Source organism: Epargyreus clarus, unplaced genomic scaffold (assembly GCF_041222505.1).
Source record: "Epargyreus clarus isolate Ecla_fem2 unplaced genomic scaffold, WU_Ecla_fem_2.2 ptg000013l, whole genome shotgun sequence".
Lineage (NCBI taxonomy): Eukaryota > Metazoa > Arthropoda > Insecta > Lepidoptera > Hesperiidae > Epargyreus > Epargyreus clarus.
Window position 1 is genome coordinate 1,668,462 of NW_027332221.1, and position 27,583 is coordinate 1,696,044.

General features: G+C 35.2%; 1 protein-coding gene across 1 annotated transcript in view; it reads left to right on the forward strand.

Moving 5' to 3' along the window:
* The window catches only part of LOC140746651 (period circadian protein-like), a 44,683-nt gene that overhangs the window by 9,072 nt on the left and 8,028 nt on the right, over nt 1-27,583 (forward strand). The window contains exons 7-18 of the mRNA XM_073078768.1: nt 1,302-1,413; nt 1,657-1,776; nt 2,302-2,451; nt 7,134-7,252; nt 9,238-9,333; nt 9,680-9,829; nt 13,398-13,569; nt 15,205-15,361; nt 15,915-16,019; nt 16,522-16,632; nt 17,287-17,453; nt 27,096-27,284. Of these exons, the coding sequence (XP_072934869.1) occupies nt 1,302-1,413; nt 1,657-1,776; nt 2,302-2,451; nt 7,134-7,252; nt 9,238-9,333; nt 9,680-9,829; nt 13,398-13,569; nt 15,205-15,361; nt 15,915-16,019; nt 16,522-16,632; nt 17,287-17,453; nt 27,096-27,284 (1,648 nt within the window). The remainder of the gene's footprint in view (nt 1-1,301; nt 1,414-1,656; nt 1,777-2,301; nt 2,452-7,133; nt 7,253-9,237; nt 9,334-9,679; nt 9,830-13,397; nt 13,570-15,204; nt 15,362-15,914; nt 16,020-16,521; nt 16,633-17,286; nt 17,454-27,095; nt 27,285-27,583) is intronic.

Sequence of the window (27,583 nt, forward strand, 5' to 3'; positions counted from 1 at the left end):
TGCCCCTTTTTAACCGACTTCAAAAAGGAGGTGGTTATCAATTCGGCCGGTATCTTTTTTTTTTATTTTTTTTTATGTATGTACACGAATTACTCCGCCGTTAGTGGACCGATTTTAATAATTATTTTTTTATTGTATAGAGACGAGCTGGAAGTTGGTCCCATTTAAATTTGGTTAAGATCCATCGATGGGTTCTGGAGAAAATGAGGGGAACTCCTCCACCCATGTTAATATACCAGCCATAACTTCGCCGTTTATGAACCTATTTTAATGCCTTTAATTTCGTGTGTGTACAATTGCTACAAGTTGGTCCCATTTAAATATGATGAGGATCAGAGCAGGTTCTGGAGACAAAATATGTAACTCCTCAACTAATAGGAATAATTGAGTCGTGTTTGAAGATATTTGGTGTAGGTTCTAATGAAATTACAAAGCCAGTTCATCATTGACTATTTAAGGGTCTGATAATGTGGCTCGGAGTCAAAATATGGAACTCTTCAACCGATGGGAATAATTGAGTTGTGTTTGAAGATATTTGGTGTAGGTTCTAATGAAATTACAAAGCCAGTTCATCATTGACTATTTAAGGGTCTGATAATGTGGCTCGGAGACAAAATATGTAACTCCTCGACCGATGGGAATAATTGAGTTGTGTTTGAAGATATTTGGTGTAGGTTCTAATGAAATTGCAAAGCCAGTTCATCATTGACTATTTAGTTAGGTTAGGTTGGAACATATAAGACAATATAAAACTAATCGAGCAGGGCGCGGTAGCGCCCTGCGAGCGGGCGGTTCCAATCAATGTAAATTCAGACCTTACCTTCATTCATGATCACGTTTATACAATTTTATATTGTATTAATATAAATGTATTATGTCATCACTAAAAAGGGTGAAAACAAATTTTTAACAAAAAAATACAACCGACTTCTATGTCACTACAAAGTAAAAAATAATTGAAATAAATGTTGGTTTTGTACATATTTCTGAAGTCGGCGCTCATATTAGACACGCTGTTTACATCGTTATCCAACGAAATATATTGAGCGCCGACTTCAGAAGTATGTACAAAACCAACATTTATTTCAATTATTTTTTACTTTGTAGTGACATAGAAGTCGGTTGTATTTTTTTGTTCAAAATTTTTGAGTGTCATAGATACTAGTAGTTTCGAGATGTAGCGATTAATGGTCATTTTAGTTTTACTATAGAAATTTATTACATTATTGGAAGTTACATAAGTGTGTTCATAATTATGCTTAGCACGAGGAATATGCCTATTAGCATTCGTGTGTTTTTAGGATGATGACTCAGAATGGTGATTTTATAAAGTTGGAAACCGAATGGTCGTCCCTTATTAATCCGTGGTCACGGAAACTGGAATTTGTTATCGGAAAACATCATGTTCTTGAGGTAAAGTGTTATGTGTTAAGTTTTATTTTACTTATTTTATTTATTGCAGCTATTAAAACATAATAATATATTTAAGCTTTTTAAGATACGAGCCTTCGTTTGATTTGTCTAAATTATGCGAGTGACTTGGGCTATATGTTTTAAGCAGTCGGGGTTTTGTATTTCCTACTTTTATGTCGATAAATGATAATTTTGATAATTAATTTTATTAATTATTTTTTATTTTATTCCCAATATTAACAGGGTCCTGCAAACCCAGACGTCTTTCAGACATCGGAATGCGATGCTTATTGTAAATTTAACGACGAAGAAAAGGTTAAAGCTCAATATACGAGGGATACAATTATTCGGATCATGAATGAAGTGAGTATACAATTATCTAACCCATAACATGATTTAAATGTTGTACTAAAGTAAATACTAATACTATTGTAAAGGTAATTAATCCTTACACGTCATTTAATGTGTAAATAATTACCAAAACATTAAAAATTGTTTTGAAAAATAAAATGTTTTGAAGAAAATATAAAGTATTAAAAACTGAACCAGTGTGACTATCTTGAACTTTCTATCTACATAACTATTAGAGGAAGTGGTAGCTTAGTAAGGGAATTGATAGCCTAGCGGTTGAAACTTAGCACTTCAATCGAGCGAGCCCAAGTTCGATAAAAGCTCGCATCTCCGAACTAACAAATTTATGTGTGCATGATAAATTAATTCACTGGCTATATGGCCTTTCACTCTGCCAATTTGAACTCGACCAGCATGGTGGACTATAGCATAAACATACTAGGAGAGGCGACCCATGTTAGATGTGTTTAGCAGTGGAACAATAATATGCTGACGAGTGAAACGGTTTAAAAAATACTTCTCGTGTGTTTCGCACAGGTGTTAACGAAACCAGCGGAAGCTGCCAAACAGCAAATGTCGAAACGTTGTCAAGACGTCGCGGCGTTCATGGAGATTCTCATGGAGGAGGCTCCGAAGAATGACGAGGACTTGAGGCTCGAGATACAGGAAGCTGATCATAGTTATTATGTAAGTGTGCTTTCATGTTTCATTGAGTAAGTATTATTTTATTCCAGTCATCTTGATTCGTAATATCCTGATGAACTTACCTATTTATAAAGTGTAGGTGTTCGTATTGTCCGTAAGTCTGATACGATTGATTTGATTTTATTTGATAAATTAATGCAATTTATTTATTGCCTAGATATGAACAGCTTATTTCAAAATAATGATTTTTTGCAAAATGTATAGTCATGTTGCCATATAGATAATTAGTTGCCATGAATGAGTAGAAAGTAGGCCGGTCTGTATCGCCACGTCCACTTTTTAACTTCTAAGAAATAAAGCGAATCTACTTTTCACAAGAAACTTTTGAAGCCGTTACGTTCATTGCGTAAAAGGTGTAAAAGTAAAACTCACGGATTGTTTTTCTTTCATCTTCACGGCGAAGGCAGAATAATAGTTTTGTTTGAAAACTGACGAGACCGAATTTTTGTGTAAATACGTAATCTTCTCGCTTACGTAGTAATCGTAGGAAAGAAAGAGATCGAAATAGTATTTGTTATTCATCATCGCAGTCATGAAAACGTCAGCTATGTTCCGTGTTACGATTCAGCTTCCACACGCGGAGGCGGAAGGCGAAAAACGCCCTGCGATTTGTTACCATTATAGATTGTACTAGGAAAAGAATCTTAGTCTATAGGTTGTCAGAAATGAAAGGCGATCGCAATTTCGTTGTCTTTACGTAGCAGGAAAGCGATAAAATATTTTGCAGGACAAGGGGTATTATGGCAGACATCTTAATTTAATTAGAAAAAAGTGTGTAAATATAAAAAAATAATTGCTCATAAGTCTCTTTATCGTAAAATTGTAAGTGTAATTTTATATGTACCGTAAGATGTACGATTGAGTATATGCTACAAATCATATAATGTTGATTGAAAGCCTTTTTGTGTCATTACTCAGACGGGTCTCTCGTTAATGTTTGGAAACCTTAGAGCCATCGACAAGTTGTATCAACTGCTGGGCATAACTCTGTTCATGAAATTAACGTGACTTCTGAAACACGTCAGCACCAATAAGATGTACTTCCGGTGCGGCACGTTCGCCAGATATATTTTAAAAATAAAGCATGAATGGTAATGAGGAAAATGTATTTCCGGAGAGAGTCACCCTTTCATCCGGCGCCCTTTAATTATACAAAGGTCAAGTTGTAAACGTGATCTTTTCCTCGTGATAATTCGCGACTCGCAAACGTGATGTTCGCGAACATTCGAAGCAATTCAAACATCTTACGTCACGTACCCTTACCGTTTTTAACTCGAATGTTCATTCATTAGGATTTGCTTTTACAATTAATTTGTGGCACTTATCTCACGCGTTCTAACTTAGTTATCTAGGGTAGTTACGTATCTGTGGATACACGTAGGTAATATTATACGGAATGATAGATATGATAGTGACCATTTACCACCATATTCTCGTTTGCTACTTCTATATTATATATTTTTTTAATAATTTCTCTCAAACAGACCGGTGAACTTTTGATGTAGTCTACCATTTTGCTGGCTGGCTTGGCTCCTCATTTTTTAAGTTTGTGTTTAGCTATACTTTGATTAATTTTAACTACCGTTTAATAATAATAATCGATTTAAACATTTTTTATTTACTTTTCTATCGTCATGTAGGTCTATAATAGCAGATTATGTCAAAATATATAAAAAATAACAATGTTTATATGTATATTGAAAATATATTTTTCTATAACGGTATATAATTTATTGACCTTACTTATTGCGGTATTGAAACTGGCCGACCAATTTGAACTTACCCTTTTTAGAACTAAATAGTGTATATATATTGTTATAATTGAGTTGTTCTCCCATTTTATTTAAACATTATTAAAGCTTTGGAGTTTGTTTTGGAATATTAGGTGTTTTTTTTATGTTACTAAAGCTTTAGGGTGCAAGGGGGTACTAACATCTTTACCCCAAATGTCAACCTCACCTGCACGTGGTGCACCCTGCTAAACAACAGACGGGGCTATGACGACCGACTGATGGCGGAATAACCATCCAAAACTCGCTAGGCAAAGTCACACAGGCAGCGGCGGGCAGCAGCGCCGCTTGTTCACGAAGATGCCTAGCACTGCGATCACCAACCCGCTTGCCCAGCGTGGTGATTAGGGCAAATAAACCCTCATGAGTAGTGCCACAACAGAACGGCCCCCAGTTCCCGGCAGCCCTACTATTCCTGGCCAAGGTAGCGGTCACGGTCACGGTAGGGCGGGGGGTGCGAAGAATCCCCGGGTTACGGTAGGCTACCACCGACGACTGTTTTTGGCGACTTATAATGGAAGAACACTGCGACTGGACGAACATATTACGGAACTCGAAGTAGAGTTGAGCAACATAAACTGGCACATACTGGGGTTATCGGAAGTCCGAAGAGAGGGTGAGGACACGATGACCCTAGAATCCGGGAATCTCCTCTATTTTCGAGAGGGTGACCATCTTTCCCAGGGTGGCGTGGGATTCCTCGTCAACAAAGTCCTCATAAATAACGTAGTGGAGGTCAGCAGTGTGTCGAACAGGGTAGCATACCTCGTACTTAAATTAACCAACAGGTATAGCCTGAAGGTTATACAGGTATATGCGCCGACTTCGACGCACTCCGATGAAGAGGTTGAAGCCTTATACGAAGATATCGTTACGGCTATCAACAAAACATCTAAGACCCACTTCACCGTTATTATGGGAGACTTCAATGCCAAAGTGGGAGTACAAGAATTCGACGAATCGGTTATTGGACCATATGGTTTCGGACGCAGAAATCGAACCGTCTCGCCCAGAAACTTGACGACTTCCAGCCGCCGGAGCAGGCAGGTTTTCGAAAAGGCTACAGCACCGTAGATTCCGTAGACCACCACCGTAGACCGAGCACCACATTCATACCATACGGCAGATTATACAGAAAACTGATGAGTATAATCTGCCTCTATGCCTGGCGTTTGTGGACTACGAGAAAGCCTTCGACTCCATCGAAACCTGGGCTGTTCTGGAGTCACTGCAGAGATGCCGCATAGATTGGCGATACGTAGAGGTGATGAAATGTCTCTATAATGCCGCCACGATGACCGTCCAAATTCGAAACCAGCAGACGAATCCTATCCAACTGCGTCGAGGCGTAAGACAGGGCGATATAATATCGCCGAAACTGTTTACGAACGCATTGGAGGACGTCTTTAAAACGCTAAACTGGGATGGACGCCCCGTCCATCAATATTAATGGTGAATACATTTCTCACCTCCGTTTTGCTGACGATATCGTCATCTTAGCGGAGTCTCTGCAGGACATCGAAGAGATGCTGCACAGCCTGAATGATGCATCCCGACGTGTTGGTCTCGGCATGAACCTTGACAAGACAAAGGTCATGTTTAACGAGCACGTCATGCCGAGACCGGTAATGATCGGAACATCGGCTATTGAAGTTGTTTCTGAGTACATTTATCTGGGCCAAATTCTAAGACTCGGCAGGAACAGCTTCAATCGTGAAGTGGATAGACGCATACAGTCGGGCTGGGCAGCATATAGGAAGTTTCGTCAAGTCTTCTCGTCGCCAATACCACAATGCCTAAAGATTAAGGTCTTTAACCAGTGCGTCTTGCCGGCTATGACCTACGCTGCCGAAACGTGGACTCTGACTTTGGGACTAGTCCACAAGCTAAAGGTGGCTCAGCGAGCTATGGAACGAGCTATGCTCGGAGTTTCTTTGCGGGATAAAATCCGTAATACGGAGATCCGGCAAAGAACGGGAGTAACCGACATAGCTCAAAGAATCAGCAAGCTGAAGTGGCAGTGGGCTGGTCACATATGTCGCAGAACCGATGGCCGATGGGGCAGGCGAGTTCTCGAATGGCGACCACGTATCGGCAGACGGAGCGTAGGACGCCCTCCGGCACGCTGGACCGACGACCTTAAGAGGGCTGGTGGTAGTGGCTGGATGAGGGCAGCGGAGGACCGAGTGTTGTGGCACACCTTAGGGGAGGCCTATGTCCAGCAGTGGAATAACAAGGGCTGAAATGATGAAAGCTTTAGGACCCCTATACACAGGGTTCATCTTCATCGTTACGTGCGACACGCCTATTATCGCCGCAAAGCAGCAGCGCTTACGCTTCTGGTCGCCGGGCTGAGGACTGTGACGAGCGACTAATATGTGCAAAGGCGTTCGAACTTAGTCCTCAGCAATGGGAACGCGCCTGTGTCCAACCTCAGGTAGGGCTGCAATTAGTGTTTGAGGTTGGATGTAGGGGTTTAGAGCGGCAGGGCCTCTTTTAGAGAGGGATTGTATACGCCTTTGATGTTTAGATTGATGTTGTTGCTTTCATGAAATAAAAATATGCCCATAGTAGGGCCCAGCAGACGTGCTGCTTTGGACATCTGCGATCGAGGATATAACTGTTTTTTGGGATGTCGAGGCAGTATCGAACGCTCCATGCCGCATGTTTGAGTATCGGTCGCAGTTAGTTGAACGTTCGATGCGGCAACGGAACGTGACAAACTCTATGCTTTATTAATGTTGTAGCTAAAACTCGTGTTCGATGCTGCCACCGACTGAATTGCCAGTGCCAAAAGTATCTAATCTGAAAGGGCCTTTGATGGACTAAGTGAGAGAATTGATGAAGACATGTAGAGCTTATATATTGTTTCAGGAACGCGACTCCGTAATGCTCGGTGGTATTTCGCCACACCACGATTACAATGACAGCAAGTCCAATACGGAGACCCCGATTAGTTACAACCAGTTGAATTATAATGACACCCTTCAGCGGTAAGCTTTGAAATGACATTTTCATGTTTTACGGGATATTATTGTGGGTTTGGTTGTTTATAGGTTTACTGGTTGATTATAGGTATCGACAATGACTTTACCGATTTCGATTAATTATTTTTACTGTTGAGAAAATTGGTATATTTATTGTTCAATTATTTATATTTGTTACGGATGTTTGAAAGTTCCCAAAATTCTCTACAGTTCTAAGCAGGAAGGGAAAATATGTCACCGCCGGCAAAATCTTGAGTTTTCATTACTTTTCGTTCGTTTGAGTAAAAGGTACAATATCAAAATTTTGATTGCCATTCCATACGTCTGTATGGAGGACATACAAGATGTAAAAAATATGGGATTATGTTTTTGTGTCATATGATAAAGGGTATAAAAATGGCAGTTGTAATAAAATATGCCATCACGGACTTTAATGTTATCTGTTTATGTAGAAATTTTAATGATTTCTTACCAACATTTAATTTAATGATCTATCGCCGAGAAAATTAATGAATGACGAGCTAAATGGGTTTAAATTAAAAAAAACTTTATTTTTTCCTCTTAAAATTTTTGATTTTGATTTTTTAATATTGCGGCATAAAGAAATATTTATTTTACTGATAATAATTATCTAATTGTAGGATTGCCTAACAGTTCAGGTTACTTCTTTATAATATATACCTATTACAATTTACGTAAGCTATTATAAATAGTTAATTATCGAGGACAATATTTTATCACCAATAATTAAATAGGGCATCCAACTTGTTGTTACTACGGAACCAGTTAATAGTATTTATTTAATTTTACTGAATTTCTGATCAAAAATAATTAAATAATTTAACTTTTAATGCATCTGTTGCTAAGCAGATCCCCGCCTCGTAGTCGTCTGGGCTAAATGGCAAAATGCATATTTATATTTAAAATTATTAACAAAAAAAAAATAACCTTAAACAAGTACGCCCTGTCGTAGTCGTTAACTTAGAGCCTACGTTAGATTGATGAAGAAATATATTTTTTAATAACCAGCACATATAATAAATAAATTTTATCGATTCAAGTCTAATTCATAATCTCGTAGAGTCTGTTATTAGACTATTACTAGACTGTTATAGAACATTAGCTGTATGTGTTACTGATCTATGTCTATCTATATCTATCTAAAATAACGCTTGCACAATCTTTACTTCTACCTATACTTGACTACGCTGATGTGTGTTATCCTGACATTACCGAGGAGCAATTAGATAAGCTTGAGCGTCTTCAAAATTTGTGTATACGGTTCATATTTGGATTACGAAAATATGACCATATCTCTGAATACCGCACTAAACTCAAGTGGCTCCCAATTCGCCTTCGCCGGAATGCTCACATTCTATCTCTTTTCTATTGTTTACTATTTAATCCAACTGCGCCTCCTTACCTCAAACAACACTTCCAGTTTCTACACTTGTCCCATGACCGATCTCTCCGTTCTACAGAAAATCTTGCTCTCTATACGCCTTCTCACTCAACTTCCTTTTATAAAAAATCCTTCACTGTTTCAGCTATCCGTCTTTGGAACTCCCTCCCAGTATCTATTCGTAACTCCCAATCCCTATACTCCTTCAAAAATCTGGTCAAATCTCACTACCTTCAACTCTAACTTTATTCCTTCTCTAAATTTGTGCTCTTGCTATTATTCATCGAAAAAAAAAAAAAAAAAAAAAATGTTACGGTGTTTCTAAATTTAATTATTAGCTTCTTTCCCTTTTATTTATTTATTCTTCTCCTACTATAATTTTAATTATTTTGCACCCTACCTTTCATTGTAATTCATACTTTCTTTAACTCCTCACCCAAAGGTTGTCTGGAAGAAATCGCTGTTTTAGCGATAAGACCGCCTTTTGTGTCGTCCTAAATTGTATGTTTTTTATTTTATGTTCTACATCTGGGTACAATAAAGAGTATTATTATTATTATTATTATTATCTATTTATGTAAATCTTCAGATACTTTGATAGTCATCAGTCATATCCGTTTGAGGACAGCAATACTGTGAGTGGCGAGAACGTGTTTGGATTAAAAGACCCGAAGGATATTACTAGGTGCGTATTAATAATAACAGTTAGTAGATGTTTACCGACTATCTTTGCCGACGGCAGAACTCGACAAAATAGAGACAAAATCGATGTGTTAGAAATATGTTGTTGAACTTGTGTACACCAGTGGTAGCGGTGAGATAGGTAGGGCGAAGCCTAGGTAATATAAGTTTTGATGGCGCTTAGGATGTTTGGCTTAAAACTGTAGATTTATATATGTTTAGTCGACTAAACATATATAAATCTACAGTTTTAAGCCAAACATTCTAAGCGCCATCAAAACTTATGTTACCCTAGTTCCAGCGAAGCATATTTTCCTGTTTATTGTACTATAACAGCTTTTCTATTTCAGGAAATGTTCGTCTCCATTGGCCAAATACTCTAGCGATTCTACGGACCTTGGAAGTTCATCCGACTCGAATACAATGGCGGTAGCCAATTTTGGCTCGCAAGTAACTCTTGACTATACGCCAATGAGACTCACTGAGTCTTTGCTCGACAAGTAAGTTTATCAAAATATAAGATTTTTATTCTCCCTTCAAAATTGATCAATTAAAGTAATACCGTATAAATGTTGTTAACGATTTTCCGAACATTCAAAGACTTCCGAAGTAGGTTATGCGTAAATAAGTCCACGTGAATTCTTACTAAGTTTGTGTTTCGATTTTCGGCACAATACTTTTAATTCGGTACATTGGTATTGATAAAAAAATCGGAGGTTGTACAAATGCTTACTGTTTAATAATATCGAGCAGGAATTGTTTATTATATTTTTACTGACTAACCTCTTAATATAAAATAATCTACTTTAGAATAAACACATAATTAAGCTGAATCTAAAATATATTAACGCTCAATTAAAGACATAACTAACATGCATTTGTAATAATAAATGTAATAAATAGGTATAAAGTTTAAGATTGATTATTATTAACGAGCGAAGATGAACAATATATTAGAATTCAGTCTTTCCCAAAGTGGGCGATAACGCCCCCTTGTGGGCGCTGCAGGTCTCAAGGGGGGCGGTAAGAGACCCAGAAAGAAAATGGGGGCGTTGTGTAGAGGCGGGGGGGAGTGATTTGTTATTTTATTTAGCTAGGAGGCCTCTTAAACAACGACTGCAAGAGCTCTCGACTCACAACAACAACTTGTGAACATCAACTAATATGAATTAAAAGATTGCTCAAACTCGGTTCTATATTTCTCTCCGCGTAGTATATGAACTACGCCGTAGTTCATATATCTGTGCTATTTTATTGAATGTAGAAAAAATTAAAATCATGTCAATCGGTCGCTCCGTTTCGTAATGAAAGTAGACACAAACAAACAAATGAAAAGGCAACAGACACACTTTCGCATTTTAATAGTTAAGGTTCGGCCAAACCTACGCGTCAGTAACGCGGGAAGCGGGACGCGAAGCGGGAGCGTCTGCAACGCGAAACTTAACGTGCACAGCTTAAGTGCGAAACTTAACGTGCACAACTTAAGTAAAGTATAGGCAGCGTCCGCCGCGCGGCAGACGCTCCCGCTTCGCAGACGCTTTGGTCGCGCAGGTTTGGCCGTACCTTAATTAGTACTCGTAGATATCTATCATGTTTTAACAAGTTTTTGTTAAATAACCCGAATTGTGCATTCCTGTATCAGTCGGCTGGTTCATTGAATACTTGTTCGGACTTGTTGAGTACCATTGAGCGTCGAATGAGATAAACGAGTTTATGCATGTTTGTTTTATTCCTGTCGGTGCGTGCTGCTTAAGCATTCCTATATAAACAATGTAATATTTATTTTATTTTCATTTGTGGTTTCGCGCGCAATAGATGAGTAGTACTTACGCCTCCTCTACACTACTTGCGAAGTTGAACGTATTTCTCAAAGCAAAACAATGTCGGAAGTAAAAAAGAAGAGACGGCAATACAGTGCGGAATATATCAAATTAGGATTTATTGAAAATCCCACAAACCCATCGTCGCCTTTGTATCTTCTATGTCTAAAAACATTTTCGAATGAAGCAATGAAGCCTTCAAGGCTGCAAGATCATTTGAATAAAATGCATCCAGATAAGAAAGACAAGAATGTAGCATATTTTCAAGACCTAGAGAAGAAGCATAATACTCAGCCAAGTGTAGCAAAACTATTTTCGACGGCTGCTAAGCAAGATGACGACGGACTTCGAGCTTCGTACAATATCTCTTTGTTAATTGCTCAAAAAGGCAAACCACATAACATCGGAGAAGAGTTAATATTGCCAGCAATAAATGAAGTAATAACTACTGTGCTTCATAAACCGGCCGCAGATATTATCCGAAAAAATCCTTTGAGTAATAATTCTGTGCAAAGACGAATTGATGAAATGGCTGAAAACATTGAAGAATCATTGTGCGATCACCTGAGGACAAGTCAATTCTCAATTCAGCTCGATGAGTCCACTTTACCAACTAATGAAGCATTGTTGTTGTCTTACGTGAGGTTTATTAAAGATGAGAAAATATGTGAAGAACTATTATTTGCTAGAAATTTAGAGACCGATACAAAAGGTGAAACCATATTCAATGCATTGGAAAAGTTTTGCGATGAGAAAGGGATTCCTTTGAAAAATATTATTTCAGTTCCTACGGATGGCGCTCCGGCTATGACAGGGTGCCATAAAGGCTTCATAGCGTACTTAAAAAATAAAATTTCAGATGTCCTTGCTGTACATTGCGTTATTCATAGACAACATTTAGTAGCTAGAAACTTAAGTGAAAAACTATTTCAATCACTGCAATATGTCATCAAAGCAGTCAATAAAATCCGCAACAGCTCTTTGAATGATAGATTATTTCATCAGCTTTGTGTTACTAATGACGAGGATTTCAACCGTTTGTTGTTTCATACTGAAGTTCGTTAGCTATCAAGAGGCAATTGTCTGACTCGATTTTACAACCTGTTTGACTCTGTTATAGAGTTCTTGGAAACTAAAGATACAGAATTGAAAGACAAGCTCATAACATCAAAGAATGATACAGCTTACTTGACAGACCTGTATAAATTGTTCAACGACATGAATCTCCAACTGCAAGGCGATAAACTAAATTTAATTAAAACAAAAAACGTCGTTGCTGCTTTCGCAGCCAAACTGCTTCTACACAAAAAGAATCTGGGCAGACGTGAGTTTCACAATTTCCCAAATTTATCAGTATCATGCAGTAACGACGAATTGTTTGCCTACTGCCAACATTTGGAAAACCTCCACATTGATTTCACTGAACGATACCAGGACATTTTGAACTTGGAAATACCAGACTGGGTGTTAGATCCGTTTTCAAATGTCAACACAGCAATGTCACCTCAGCTGGAAGAAGAGCTTATTGAATTGACAACAAACGAGGAAATAAAAATCAAGTTCAAAAATGGTTACCAAGAATTTTGGCTACAAAAACCGATCCCGCAATTGTACCCTGGATTGTGGTCAATCGTTCAACGATTCTTGATAGCATTCCCATCGTCATATTTGTGTGAACGTGGATTTAGTGCTGTGACAACACTGCTTACTAAAAAGAGAAATCGTTTGCTTGTTACCGAACGTGGCGACTTGCGACTGTTCTTGAGTAAATTGGAACCTGATATTAACAAACTTATTAAACAGCATCAGATTCATCCATCACATTAGTTTTTATATAAGGATTGATTATTTTAGTTATATTTTTAATAAAAGATACTCTATTTTAATACCATAAAATTGCGTTTCAATAATCATTCTTACTGGCAGGTGGAGCCCGTGAGAGTTAACTTGAGACCTAAGCGCCGTTGTATGTTACCTACTGCGCTCAGGTTTTAAGTTGCGGGTTATAGTAAAAGTTTCGTTAAGAATTCTCCGTTACTATACATTATATAGTATATAGGTCACAATAATTAATTAAACTAATTTGAAGTTATAGTGGTTTTTAAATAGGTGAAAAAATGGGGGCGCTAAAAAAATATTTATTCTCAAAGTGGGCAGTAGACAAAATAAGTTTGGGAACCACTGTATTAGATTAAAAAGGAAAGTTTATTAAAAAGCCTTCACAAGCCCTTATTAATTCTTCCTTCAGGCACAATGTTGAAATGGAGAAAAAGCTGGTGAAGATGCACCGCGAGAGTCGAATCAGTAGCAAGACCGAGAGGGAGAGGGCCGAGACGCGCCAGAAGAAGAAGGAGCATATCGCGCGGTGCAACGCGGCCTATCAACCTACTAATGCGGGCTTGTGGAATCCTGATTCACAGGTACTATATTTTGTCCTTGAGTTTTGATCACATGAAATCCTCTTCTGTAATGTAATTACGAGTACATGTCAACTGATACTTAAAATAATTATTTTGGCAATAAAGTCGGTAATAACGAAAATAATGCCATTTTTTGTTCAAATAATGTCATGTTGTATGAATGTATAAAATGAATTGAAAATTTAAATTCTAAACATACAATTATGAAATAATTTGCAAAGAAGAATAATTAGTAATATTTATTAATTGTATTTCAGATTTTATTTCAGTTAAAATGTGTCCAGAAAACAATTTATCCTACATCAAAAAGTATCGTAGGGCGTCGTTGCAACATTATGTTAGCCGGGTAATTTGGTATTCCGAAGAAACCATCATTGAATAACTTTCAAATAGTTGAAATTTAGAATTACCAGTAATCATTTATACCCTCATCATTATAACAACCATAAAATAATTCAGACTGTTCCTCAGTAGACGATAAAATGAGAAAAATAAATACATATTACGATAGCACGAGCGATGCTTTATTTAATCTTCTGAGAGTGATTAAATTTTAAAATTACGAAAATTTTTTTTTCATTTTATTAAATATTTAGATGATTTAGAAAAATATTAATTAAATATTCTGTTAACAAAATATTAAATAATCTATACAATACGATATGAGGTTGTAATACTTGTAATAGATTGGTCGTAAAAATCGGTTTCTTTGGATATCGATTTGATTATATGTACATGGGTGGGCGTACCTATCAGATGTACAGAATGCTCGTTTGCTACTCCTATACTTTAAAACACCTTATGTGATCTGTATCGCACAGGATAAATTATTTGAGAAAAAAAATAGCGAGTGTATAGTTTTTTTGCCTTTGCATTCGAATCGAATGCATTTCTCTTCACATTTGCATTTACTTTGTACGTTGATTTTATTGTTTACCACAATTTATTCAGATGATAGCATCAGTCAATACAAGCATGATAACCTTTTATCTTAGGTTATCGGCAATACTTTTACTTATCCCTCTACAATTATTCAAGCGTTCAATCAACTCACAGTTGTGGAAAATTTCTTTAAGTGTTACAATTTATTTCCTCCAGATTGATAAGAATTCATAACTGTGCCCAATTTTGAGTTGTTATGAAAGATTGTATGTGGCAACATTATAATACGAATAGTATAAGTGGATTGGTATTTTTTTTTTATCTTAATTATTTGATATGGTGGAATCCTTTGTGATTGGACATTGACGCTTACACCACACCAATTACAGTGCGATAATAGTATTGTTAAGCGCTGCTGTATTTTGGTTAAGTGATAGAGAGTGTCATAAGGCCATATCCGAGCCGTAACAACATAGTCCTCAGGGATAACAACGTATAGTCCGCGTAAAACTGCTAGTCCGCTCTGAATATAGAAATGAATCGCGTCGCCATAGCAAATTGTATTACTACACCTGCACGCAACAACTTCAGAGCGGACTTGCAGGTTGGCGCTGACTATACCTGTGGTGGACCTGAAGCAGGACTCTAATCTTAGCTGGGGTCGATTATGAGTGTGTGAGTAACCAACCATTAGAACAGTGTTCCAAACAGCGTTTGGTATTATTATTACAATGTATAATTAATTAATTTCAGCCACATGGGCTGAAGCGTAGCTCGAAACAGATTGATTTGGGGCCAGGTCCTCACAAACACCACTGCTCGTCGCAGCGGCAGTCGCGTAGGTGGCAACCGAACCACCCGTCCACCTCGTCTGTACCGCATCCAACATCCAACATTTCCAATACTACTGGTGAGTGATTATTAAATAAATGCAAAAAAAAAATTGTAAGTTCAATAAAAAATTCTGATAAATATATTTCATTATATGATTTATTAAAATTTGATAGTGCCTTTGTCAACGCAGTGTCAACTGCTGCTTTGTTTTAGTTCAAAGGTGTAATAAGAGAGATAAACTCGTATATGAGACATTCCAACATAGTCCTTAGGGGTAGTAACGCATCTGGGTTAATTATAGATGTACGATTGTCCAAGAGCTATTGAAACTTACCATCAGATGAACCGATTGATCCTTAATATAAAAAAAAATTATAAAGTTAAGAAGTTTATTTTATAATGATATAACTTTTAGATGCGCGGCAGCGTGTCAGCCAAGTTGTCAAAAAAGGAACTGCGACATAGCACTGTGTGCTACATATACATAACAAGAACCATTTGGAGCTAGTTTCGAGCCTTAATAACTTAAAACAACTATTTAGGCTAGATACATGCGGTTTTTTACTGAGACCAAATAGAATTTCATATTTCATGTTAACTATTAGTAAAGTATACGTCTTTCTTTACAGCAAATGCATGGCCCACAACACCTGGGAATAGTGTGAATACGTTTTTCCTTGGTGTGGGCATCCCACAGCCTATGTCCATCGTTAGCTCGATGAATGGTGTGCCAGGTAAGCGTTTAAGCGACAACTGTTTATAATTGTTATTATTTTATTATTGTTAATCATTAAATAAAGTTAGAGCATTTTTTTAATTGATACAAGTAAAGCTCGCCCATAACTAACAAGTAACAACAAAAAAGATACACTCACTATAGGGGTTAAATATATATATATCTTTGTCACTTTGCAGCTGTTTAATAAAATAAAAAAATCAAAAAAAATGTTGACAAACCAAAGACGAAAATGTTATGACGAAATTATACAAATATTTTCATTTACACTTAATACTTATTTAATCATCTGGAATTATGACAATTTATTCATGAAGTGCGAGATGAACCTATTTGTCTACTTATATTTCATTATGATACATAAAATACTAAGATTCTACAAATTTAAGATTTTTATTTATTTATTCAATAAGGAACTTGTACTGTTTTATTGTGTCAAGATTTTTTTTTTATGAACCAATAGTAAATTTCTAATTTTTTGTTTGTCTTGTATCTTTTAGGCATGTTCCCGATGTACTATGCGCCTGCAGCCTCTACTAGTATGGGGCCAAACCCGGAAGCACCAAATGGGAACTTTGGCAACAACTCGGCTCGCTTCCATCAACCTGCGAGTTAGTATCGTGATGTTCATTACTATTGTGAATCTACACTAATTTTATAAAGAGGAAAACTTTGTTTGTTTGTTTGGTTGTAATGAATAGGCTCGAAAACTACTGGACCGATTTTAAAAATTCTTTCACCATTTGAAAGCTACATTATCTACGAGTAACATAAGCTATATTTTATTTGATAAATAGATTTTGAGGCGGTACAAAGTTTGCCGGGACAGCTAGTTATTCATATTCTTCTATATAGTTAGTCAAGCCAATTTTAATGAATTTTGTCGGGGATAACATTTATCTAAAAAAACACAAGATATAAACCCAATCATTGGTTATCAAATTAAATCAATAAGAGACCCTATCACTTTACCTTCGCTATTAGTCGATCTCGTTCTCTTGAAACGTAACAGATTGATATTTTTAACTTTTACAACTCATAATATACTTCTTTAGCAAGTATAATAGCAAATGAATATAATTTTTGAGTTCGACTCGCACTCGACTGATTTTTCCAGGAGATGAATGTCCGGAAATAGAATTTTGGGTGCAAATGTTAGAGTCAACGCATGTTATTGCAATTGTCACTTCATAAAATACAATACAATACATATTTGGGTCATTTAATTATAATGATATTAATTAAGGTTTGTGTCTCTTTTACAGTGCCTTGCATGATGTACGGGCAACCGATGTACGGTTCTCCGTTTATGTATTCACCGATCGCTCCTCAAGTTACTTATGCGATGCCGCAAAATTTCATGAACCCCAATATGCAATACAACTCGAACAACGTACACCCTTTGGAGCTCGCACGCAGCAACTACGAGGAGGTAAGCCGCTCATAAAGTGATCTAGGCACGCCTATAGAAATAGAAATAAGGACAAGATTGGTATATATCTGTGTATAAAAATGTCAACGTAAATTATAAATACATGGTGTTGTCTCCAGTTTATTTTTTGAGAACTTTGCTGACATGCTACTGTGTGTCTAGAAACTACCCGTGCTCGATAACTTTACTTGCGTGGAATACAAGATGCAAATGCTCATAAGTTACTTAATAGTTTAATCGATGTAAAAAAATATTTTTTTAAATTTAAATAGATGTGCCCATTGTTAATAAGATAGGTATTATTAAAATATGATAATAGATTTTTTACAAAAAAATACTGTGTCACTATCATGCTCAGGTAGCTTTCGCGCACGGATGTATGAATTCTAATGTAATTTTCTCTTCTATTGTTTGCGTGTAAAATACAGCTAACGATATTATTATTTTTATAACCAATACTGATTGTGTTGATTCGTTATATTGTTGACATTTTTACGCATAGATATACGATTTGCTTTTCAGTCGTAACTAACATAGACATAATTCTAACTGTAAACGATGTACGCACTAAACTACCACATTCTTTGGTTTATGGTAAATAACTTTCATACGACATTTTTTACATTTTGTTTGTGCTAAATAATGTTAATCTATTATTAAGTTACAGAAATTAACTTTTATAAGGGCCTGTTCTACCTTCAGCTGAAAAATTTGTCCACAACTAATTTGTAGTTTTGAATAAACTATAAGACAACTCATAGCCACGTGGTGAAGCAGGCCCTAAATGAACTAGAATTACTTGTGGTTTAATGGCTTTCAAAGTATTCTTAGCGACATCTTGCATATATGTACACATCAGTGTTGCACTGTTATTTATAGAAGGAAATAAGTTGAGGTGTGGTCCTTTTCTCATCATCATGGTCGATTTCATCGAACATTAACAATAACAACATCCTATTACTGTTCCAAAATAATTTTGTTCTTCTTTCAAATTCCTATCAGATTGAAATTGAAAATTAAATGAAATCGAGATTTTAATTATTAATATGTATCGATAATATGCTTCGAAAATATTAATTTGCTTACATCTGAAACATTGATTCCCATAAAGTAAATTAACTGACACTTTTTCACCTTCTAGAAACAAGTCTTTTTATTTTTTACAGACTAATATTAAAATGGTAAATGGTATCTCGCGTTTTCAGCTTAAGCTTTTAAATTAGTAATATAATATTTTCTGTTTTGACTACACAAGCTGTGCATGATGTGTATTTGTAAACTATGCCAGTAAATATAATAGCGTAGTTAATAAGTAGGTCGAAATAATAGAATATAGATTTTTATTTTTGTTTTTAAGGATATTCAATGAAATCATGTAGCACTTGTTTTTTTGTATCAACCACTACTTAAAATAATTAGGTAATATAAAGTATATCTTTAATTAATATAGATTAGTGGATTGGGCAGAACGTAATAACCATGTCTGCTTCGATTATCGATTTTACATTTACATTGTGTCAATTATTAAGAGTATTTTTGGACAATAATATGGACAATAATATCAATTGAAATTTTCTAATTGTTTATGCACCTTTTCCTTACTTAAAGGATTGACTGAAGGATATGCGTGATATAGGATAACTTTTATTTTATTTCAAATAAATGATATCAGCATTATTCATACGTGAAAAAGTCTAACCGTTCGATAAAAATGCTGTAAGCATATTTATTCGATGCGGGTGTTGCTCTTCAGTTTGGCAACGCCTATTGTTGATTGTGAGATTCCTATAACTGAAAGGTACTAACAATCCATTCATTAAAATTTCTCATATACTCATTATATATTTCATACAAGACATAGTATAATTTTACCACAGACATGTCGTCTGTAAATTTTATTATGTAACTATTCATGTTCTCTAAAATTGTCTTCTGAAAATCTTATGTACTAATTAATATTTCAAAATGTATTTTAACCTCGCAGCATATGGGAATTCTTGATATTCATTTACGATAAATGTAAATCATGTATTCGTAGATCTAATATTGTACACATTGTCTTCACACCTAAATAAATTTCTACCTTTCCTTTCTACTACTACTAGTAGTATATATAAAGATTTGTCATGTGTGTGTATGTGCTATTATATAATACATTTTAATAAATGCGATAGTCTTTAGGAACAGTTTAACAACAATCATATTACTAAAATATCGCTGCTTTGCATGAATAGCCGCACAACTCAAAAATATTTTTTCTGTTAAAAGTACAATTTAATCAACAATATTTTGTTTTATGTGTCTAACTGTACTGTATTTACAAATATACCATAACTGTATTTTTTATTATTTTTACATGATTTATTAAAAAGATCTCAAAATAAAAACTTTGTTTAATTTTAAACTGGTTCTCCTGCAAAATTACCTTTTTTGAGTTGTGCGATTAGTATTGCAAAGCATCGATATGGACTTATTATTACATGCACACATTTTAGGAATAGTGTAACAATCATAATCACAATCCTAATATATTATTATATATGCTAATTATATATCGACGGTCCCTACGTATAAAGCGACATGTCAAAAACGCAGGTTTACAGGAGAGCGTAATTAATGTTCAAACCACTCTAGAAATAGTTCTCTATACAATTTTAAGAATATTTTTTTTATACAAAGCGATAAGTAGGAGATATCCGCATTTACGCCACCTATTTCCTGTAAATGTTGTACTTGTTCTCTTATACGAATGGTAAATCTAGTAAAATACATCATATTTAAAGAAAAATCTTATATAGGCATACACGTATGAACAATCCAAAGCCGTATATGCAATAAAAAAAATTGCAATTTTTGACATGTCGCTTTATACGTAGGGACCGTCGATATCTATTCATATAATACGAGTAAAATCTGTTATTATTTTTGTTGCAAATCATTTTTTCCCATTTACATTCAAAATACAATGACTCAATGAAATGCGCGCAATTACTATACACCTTCTGAGACGATAATTAAATAGGTAAATTGTATTGAATAAAAAATTAAATGCTCTTTTCGTTATTCAATGAATTTAGTATATACGGTGAATTTTACAAAGGGGCCTTCAGGGCCCAATCCTAATCTATAAGTATTAGCAAAAAATTGCTAAAGGTGTTATGAGACCAACTTTGATAAAAACGAAAACTGCATTTGTTTTTTTTTAATATATTTTTCCCTACCGCGTTCATTTTGAAAAAATGAACACAACCTTTGTTAATATCCAAGTGTTTTAATAATATAATGGCGGGAACTTAGTTGCCAACGTAATATGAAAAATATGTATTTTTTTCAAAATGAACTCGAATCTAATGATGCAGTTTTAGTTTTTATGAAAATCGGTCTGGTAACTCCTTTCAGAATTTTACGCCAATCCTTTAAGTTTCGGATTTTACCCCAAAGACCCACTTGTAAAGTTCTCCCAATTACCAACGCAAGCATGTAACAGCGAAATTTTCTATCACCTACTCATTATATTCAAGCGTTGACTTACTAAAAATGTACTTCGGGTCTATCACTAAATTCACGGAAAAATCGACGAAAAGATAACCCTTTCCTTTGGGAAGTCTCCTAAATATCGGAATGAAAATCTACACATTTCGTTTGGTTTTTCCAAAATTATCTTATGATATAATGATATATTGCATGTGATTTAGATTTTCTTGTTATTTTTTCCCTCGGTACTTTATGGTCCTGAAATTACATCTAATGATTATATTTTTATTTATTTCGTATTAAATTGATTAAAACTTTAATCATAAATCCTAAATTATGCGAGTGAAATTCAAATTTGCGATACGCATTGCCATGGGTCGAATCTAAACATGACGTCACACAGCGTTTTACGATGTTTATTGGCGTCGATATTCATACTACTTGAGAGAAAAAACGTTGTTATTTTTATTCCTGCAGTGGTTTTCATTATCTAGTGCAATTTTACTATATAGTAATATTAGGAATAATCAAGAACAATGATTGAAACTAGTTTTCTAAAAGCATAATCGGACTATTTACCGAAAATATGCAAAAAAGTATAAACAGGTCCTTATGCATTTTTTTTTTTTTTTTTTTCGCGGAGAAATCCTCATGGATCCTCTCCCGCCCGCGGGAGCAGAAGGGGTATGTCGGACTCCTACCGACTAAAACTCCGCGGCGTTCCTCTAGACGCTCGGTGCCGGGTCACGAGAAGCGTTAAGCATTACATTCGCGGCCCGGCAACGTCGGCCGGCGCTGTTGTTAACGCCAGCCACGTCCCGAGAGGGAGGGGCCCCTCTCAGTTATGTCCCTCAAGAGATGAGCGTGCAGAACGCACACACGACATCTCGAGCCTTTAAGACCGGATTTGGATTCCCCCGAATCCGCATCCGAGGGCTCATGGGACTGGGAAAGGGTGGCTTTCAGCGAAAGCCGCCCTCCGGCGTCCCGTGCGTCTGCGACGAAGTGCCTGGGAAGATGCATCATCCTCCCTGGCTCTCTCCGCCGCCTCCTTCGCGAGCATTACAGCTTCGCAGAAGGATCGCACCGCCTGCCACGACCTGTCACTATCGACCATGGCGCGAACCACGGTCGAAAACGAGAGGTCGGCACCCAATACAGAGCTGAGCACGTTGCGCTCCGCATTCCACGCAGGGCATACCCCCAGCACGTGCTGGGCCGTCTCGTCGAGACAATCGTCGCAATGGTGGCACCTGGCCGTTATGCATAGGTCAACTCAGATATATTTAACTTATCATAACTTAAATGTTGTTAACATTATCATACCTATCTTTATAATATTATAATAGATTTTATTACATTTTGTGTGACTCAAATGTTAGTGTTTAATGTAGAAGTCAATAAGTACCTAATGAAGCATGTGATCAATGGAATCTTTTAAAATCATTTACCTAAAATTATTGTTTATTACAGTAAATGCAAATGTTATTGCGATGTTGGAGACATCTTATCTGTTTCTCATAATCTTACACCACTTTTTCGTATTTTCGCAACTTTTGGAACAAAAAAATACTATCTGATGTGTATATAGTAGTGTTTTTGCACAGTAACTGTAGGAAATATCTATAAAGTGGTTATTTAGTCCCATAATAATCTATGTTTAGTCATTCCCATGATGTAAATAGACATTTAACATTAATATCTTAAATAATAACTTTATATGCATACAGTTATCCACACAATTCACGCTCTGTGACGTCATTCAAAGAGCCCGAAAAATGGCGGCGTTCAAACGCGTCAAATTTTATCGATACTTTAAATAATTAAAAAATAATAATACAGAAACTAATAACAGTGTTTTTAAATGTTTACTGTGTTAAAATGAAGTGATAAGTGATTTACAATAATAAAAAAAAAACTATGCATATTCCCTATTAACATTACCTGGAATTTGGGAACGCACTCGGTGCTTCTTGAACGTGTACTTTTAGATTTTTTGTAACATTGCGCCTAATTGGTTGTAGGAAAATGTATTAGTAGTGTTTGGTTTGTTACTCGGACAAACGACAAAGCGGAGGACCCTTAAATTATTTTTTCCGGTATGCAATATCTTTAGCACGAACATTTTTTAACGCAGACCCGAAGTCCATTGATTGGTAGGTCGAGAACCGTTGACAAGTTTCGTTGTTCGAACAACTTTGACGTACGTGTTAAAAGTATCATCACATGCAACATACACGCTTAAACTAACACAATAAAAAGCCTGTGGATAAAATTAACCGAATGTGAAGTCAGAATTCGCATAAACAATACGTGCATATGCAGGCGTGTAAGCCCAGCGTACAGTTGAAGACGAAGCCGTTTACCGGGAGCAGGCGCGACAAGAAAATGGCCGATTCACATGCAACCCCGCCGAACACCGATCAAGTCAGCGGAAGTAACTGTTCAGTCAACGCATGGAACCGGGTACGACATATAATATAATATATATAATAGTTATGGCTTGATGTTTATAGAAATGTAGAGGCACGATCTATTTTGACATGGTAGTTCACTTTGATCACATTTTTTTCGAGACCTTCAGAATTTATGCAATGCGTGCATCCGTTTTATTCTCTTACGATTATCGTTTTTCTGTTCCTATCATTATTATTTAATTTTTTGGTTGCTATCTTGATAAATGTTTTTTTGTAACTTTTTATAATTTTGGATTTTATGTATGTATGTATTTGTTTATTATGTACAAAAAATATTCGTCAATGCTTGTTTAGCATTAGTTTTTATTTAGCCCCCGTTATTGAATACTTTTATAGGAAATGGAGCCCCTCAATGATAATCAGAGCGTGAAAAGAAAATTGGAGACGTTATCGTCTGACATCAAATCGGCCGACAGTTTCAGTCCTAAGGTTAGAGTTGGGCGCCCATCGTCCACGGTAACAGTTTTGTCAAGACTTACTACGAATTCGCAAATCATTGGAAAGATACTCAATTAATTTGAATACTTATTGGAGTTTATTGGAGTTTACTCCTTAAGAAACGATTTGAGTTATAAGGCCCGGTACGGAAATTTTATGAGGAGTAAAATCAAGTGTAACACGAAAAGTTGAGGCGTAACGGAAACCAAAATATGAATCAAGAGTGCTTTTATTAATTTAAAATACAGTAAGTTCAAATCCCATATGAAAGTAATTATTACAATAAAAATAATTAGCAATATATAAAACATTAAAACGTCATTAACTAATTTGTTTACATTTTTGCATAAATTAAGTTATAGGTTTGATCATTTATAAACACTGTGAAAAATATGAACATTGGCGCCATAATATGATTAACAATCTTTTATGAACGTTTTTAAAGAAGAGTAACATATAAAATCAGTAAGCAATTGAATAAGATATAATATTAGCAAAATAAGTTTTTAACATAAAGAGGCTTTTGTAAGTTACTGATATATTAATTTAACTTATAAAAAAGTGTGTGTGTGTCAGCTACGACGCACGATTGGAGTTTACTCCTTACGAATGATAATTATGATATATATCGAGTAGAAAAAAGGGTAGGTAAATGAACGCATCTGCTAAAATGATAAGAGAAACAAACATATATCTGTAATTATTCGGATTATTTATATTACTTCAATAATGCGTATTACATAAAGTATGTTACAAAATAATATAAAATAGCGCCATCTAGTGGCAAGTTTTATAAATTGTAAGTTTGCAAGTTTATCAATCTATGTATTTTGGTTCCAAATATTATAATGGTAACTTAATATAATTGTTTATATTAATATAATATAATTATTTATATTTAAAACAATGTTAAACGTTTTATAACTTAAAACTTAATAATTATAATTTCTTTGCCATCTATAAAATATTCTTGTTGCAATTTACGGATGAAATTTATATGAGACTCAATAAACATGTTATTATATGTAATTTGGATTGTTTCTGAATGTTTTATAATTCTAGAATTCATTTAAAACGTATTGATAATTTTATATAACTTATTTTGAACATAATTAGCAATAATTCTGTAATAAATATTAAATAATACTGTTTTGATTTTGCCCGTTTATCGTTGATAGATGGTGCTGATCAATAATGCATCCTTTTTTATAAGTTAAATTAATATATCAGTAACTTACAAAAGCCTCTTTAATGTCATTGATTTTATATAGATGCTTTGTTAAGTTTATTTTCTGCATTACATTCAATATACAGGGTGAATTTTTAAAACGGGCCTTCAGGGCCAAATCCGAAACTATAAGGATTAGCGAAAAATGCTGAAAGGAGTTACGAGGCCGATTTTGATAAAAACTAAAACTGCATCATTAGTTTTTTAAAATATATTTTTCCCTAGCCGGGAATCGAACGAGTTCATTTTAAAAAAAAATACACCCTCTATGTTATTCCACTATCTGATAGTGTCGCTTATAAGGATCAAATTCTGGGAAGTAATGTTATGTGACAAATCAAAGGAAAAGGAACATTTTGAAGAAAATACATATTTTTCCATACATTGCTATACTAATCCTTAAGGATTATACATAACAAATGATTTATGTGTAATTCTTTAGAAACATACGTAAGTCATACCATTGAAGAATTTGTTGGTTAATCAACTAATTATTCGATGTTATAACCGTGACATACGGCTTAGTATGCGAAAGTAATAGTTTGGCAAGTAAATTACCGCCGTTTTTAGGATTTATTTTTTAATAAAAATAGATAAGTGATTAAATAGTAAATTGTTAATGTTTGTTGTTTATAACTACGTTTCAACAGTAAGTATAATTTTCTATATCTCTTTTTTTAGTTATCACTCGATTTGACTCGAAAAAGACATTCTCGCAAATTGTCAATTTTACATCTGTATTAAACGAAACTCCGCCCATAGCAAGTTAAATCTATTATAATGGTCCTAAAAGTAACCTTAACTAAGTCGGACATAAAAATATAAATTCTTGAAGAACAAAACGTCCATTTCGAATGATTTGAAACATTGAGCCAAAAAATCGTTAATACCCGAAATGTTTAATTTGATGAATGGGGGAAACTTAACTGCCAAATTAATATAAAAAATATGTATTTTCTTAAAATTGAGGCTTTTCCTTTAGTTTGTCATTTATCATTACTTCCCAGATTTTGATCCTTATAAGCAACACTATCAGATAGTGGAATAATATAGACGGTGTATTTTTTTTTCAAAATGAACTCGTTCGATTCCCGGCTAGGGAAAAGTTATTTTAAAAAAGTAATGATGCAGTTTTAGTTTTTATCAAAATCGGCCTCGTAACTCCTTTCAGCATTTTTCGCTAATCCTTATAGTTTCAGATTTGGCCCTGAAGGCCCGTTTTAAAAATTCACCCTGTATATATAATGCAACAATCTATAATACATTAATTTTTGTTGGACTTTTTGAACTGTTTCTTTAGTGTGTAGCATTATGATATAGAATTACGATACTACACGTATTACGATACCTGTATTGTGTAACTTGTGAAAATTATTTTAAGATCTATTGTATTATGACAGTTCGAAGATATATCAAGGATAATTATTTAAAAAGTGAATTATGCAGACGAACACACTTCAAGCTACTCTGAAGTATTGTTCGTTTAAAAGGAGTATTTTTAATATTACCCGTACAAATTAATTATTGATTAGTGTAAATAATTTAACATGTGATTGAGAAATGACAATGGCGTCCTGTATTGTGTCTGGAACTGATAAACAAGAACATTTGAGGTCATGCTACCGTTCTAACACTTGTGGGTTCTGGGTTCAATCCCCGGCAAGACAGATATTTAAGTGATGAATTTAGATTGCTGTTCTTGTTCTTGTTGTTTGTGTATATATTTTTTTGTGTATTCATGGCACTGACGACGCAGGAAAAACCAAATGTGAGGCTATGAGTGTAGCAAACGCTACTTTATATGTTATTATAAGTATATGAATTTACAAGAAGCAGTAAATGTCACGAAGCGTGTTATAATCTAAAGTTTTGTTATTTTTCATGTGATATTATTTTAAGACATATTTCGTGATTGGCAATTTATCGAATAAGTATGTAACATGTTAGGTTGATCAATATTTTGATAGTTGACATTTTCCATAATTATCGTAACAAACGTTATTTGAAAGATTCTTTTGTCAATAGACCATGGAAAACTTAGATACAACTAAGGAAAGCGAAGCCACCAGGAGGGGCAGTAACACCGACGATGTTGTTGATAAAACGGACGGTGAATCTAGTTACTCGTCTTTTTACTCATCTTTTTTCAAGACGGAATCCGGCAGCGCCGAGGAAAGTGATGCCAAGAGGGGTAGCGGTAGCAAGGATGATAAGGTAAGAATCGCTAACACTCTCCTATAAATTACTTTGTAAAGGCACTAAAACCTCTGGATCGACTCTGGAGGCACCGCCGATACCTATTTCTGCCTAATAACATAAGTGTTACGCGCTTCTGTGTTCCGGTTTGGTGGTAGCAACGCATCTGTGTACGATTTCTAATGTTATCTAGATTTGATCAGATATGTCCATGGGCCGCAGTAGCCATTCACCATCAGAAGGACAGCATGCTGACCTTATATATTTTTATAATATAGAATTGCTATATTATAAAAAATATACATATAAAATATATC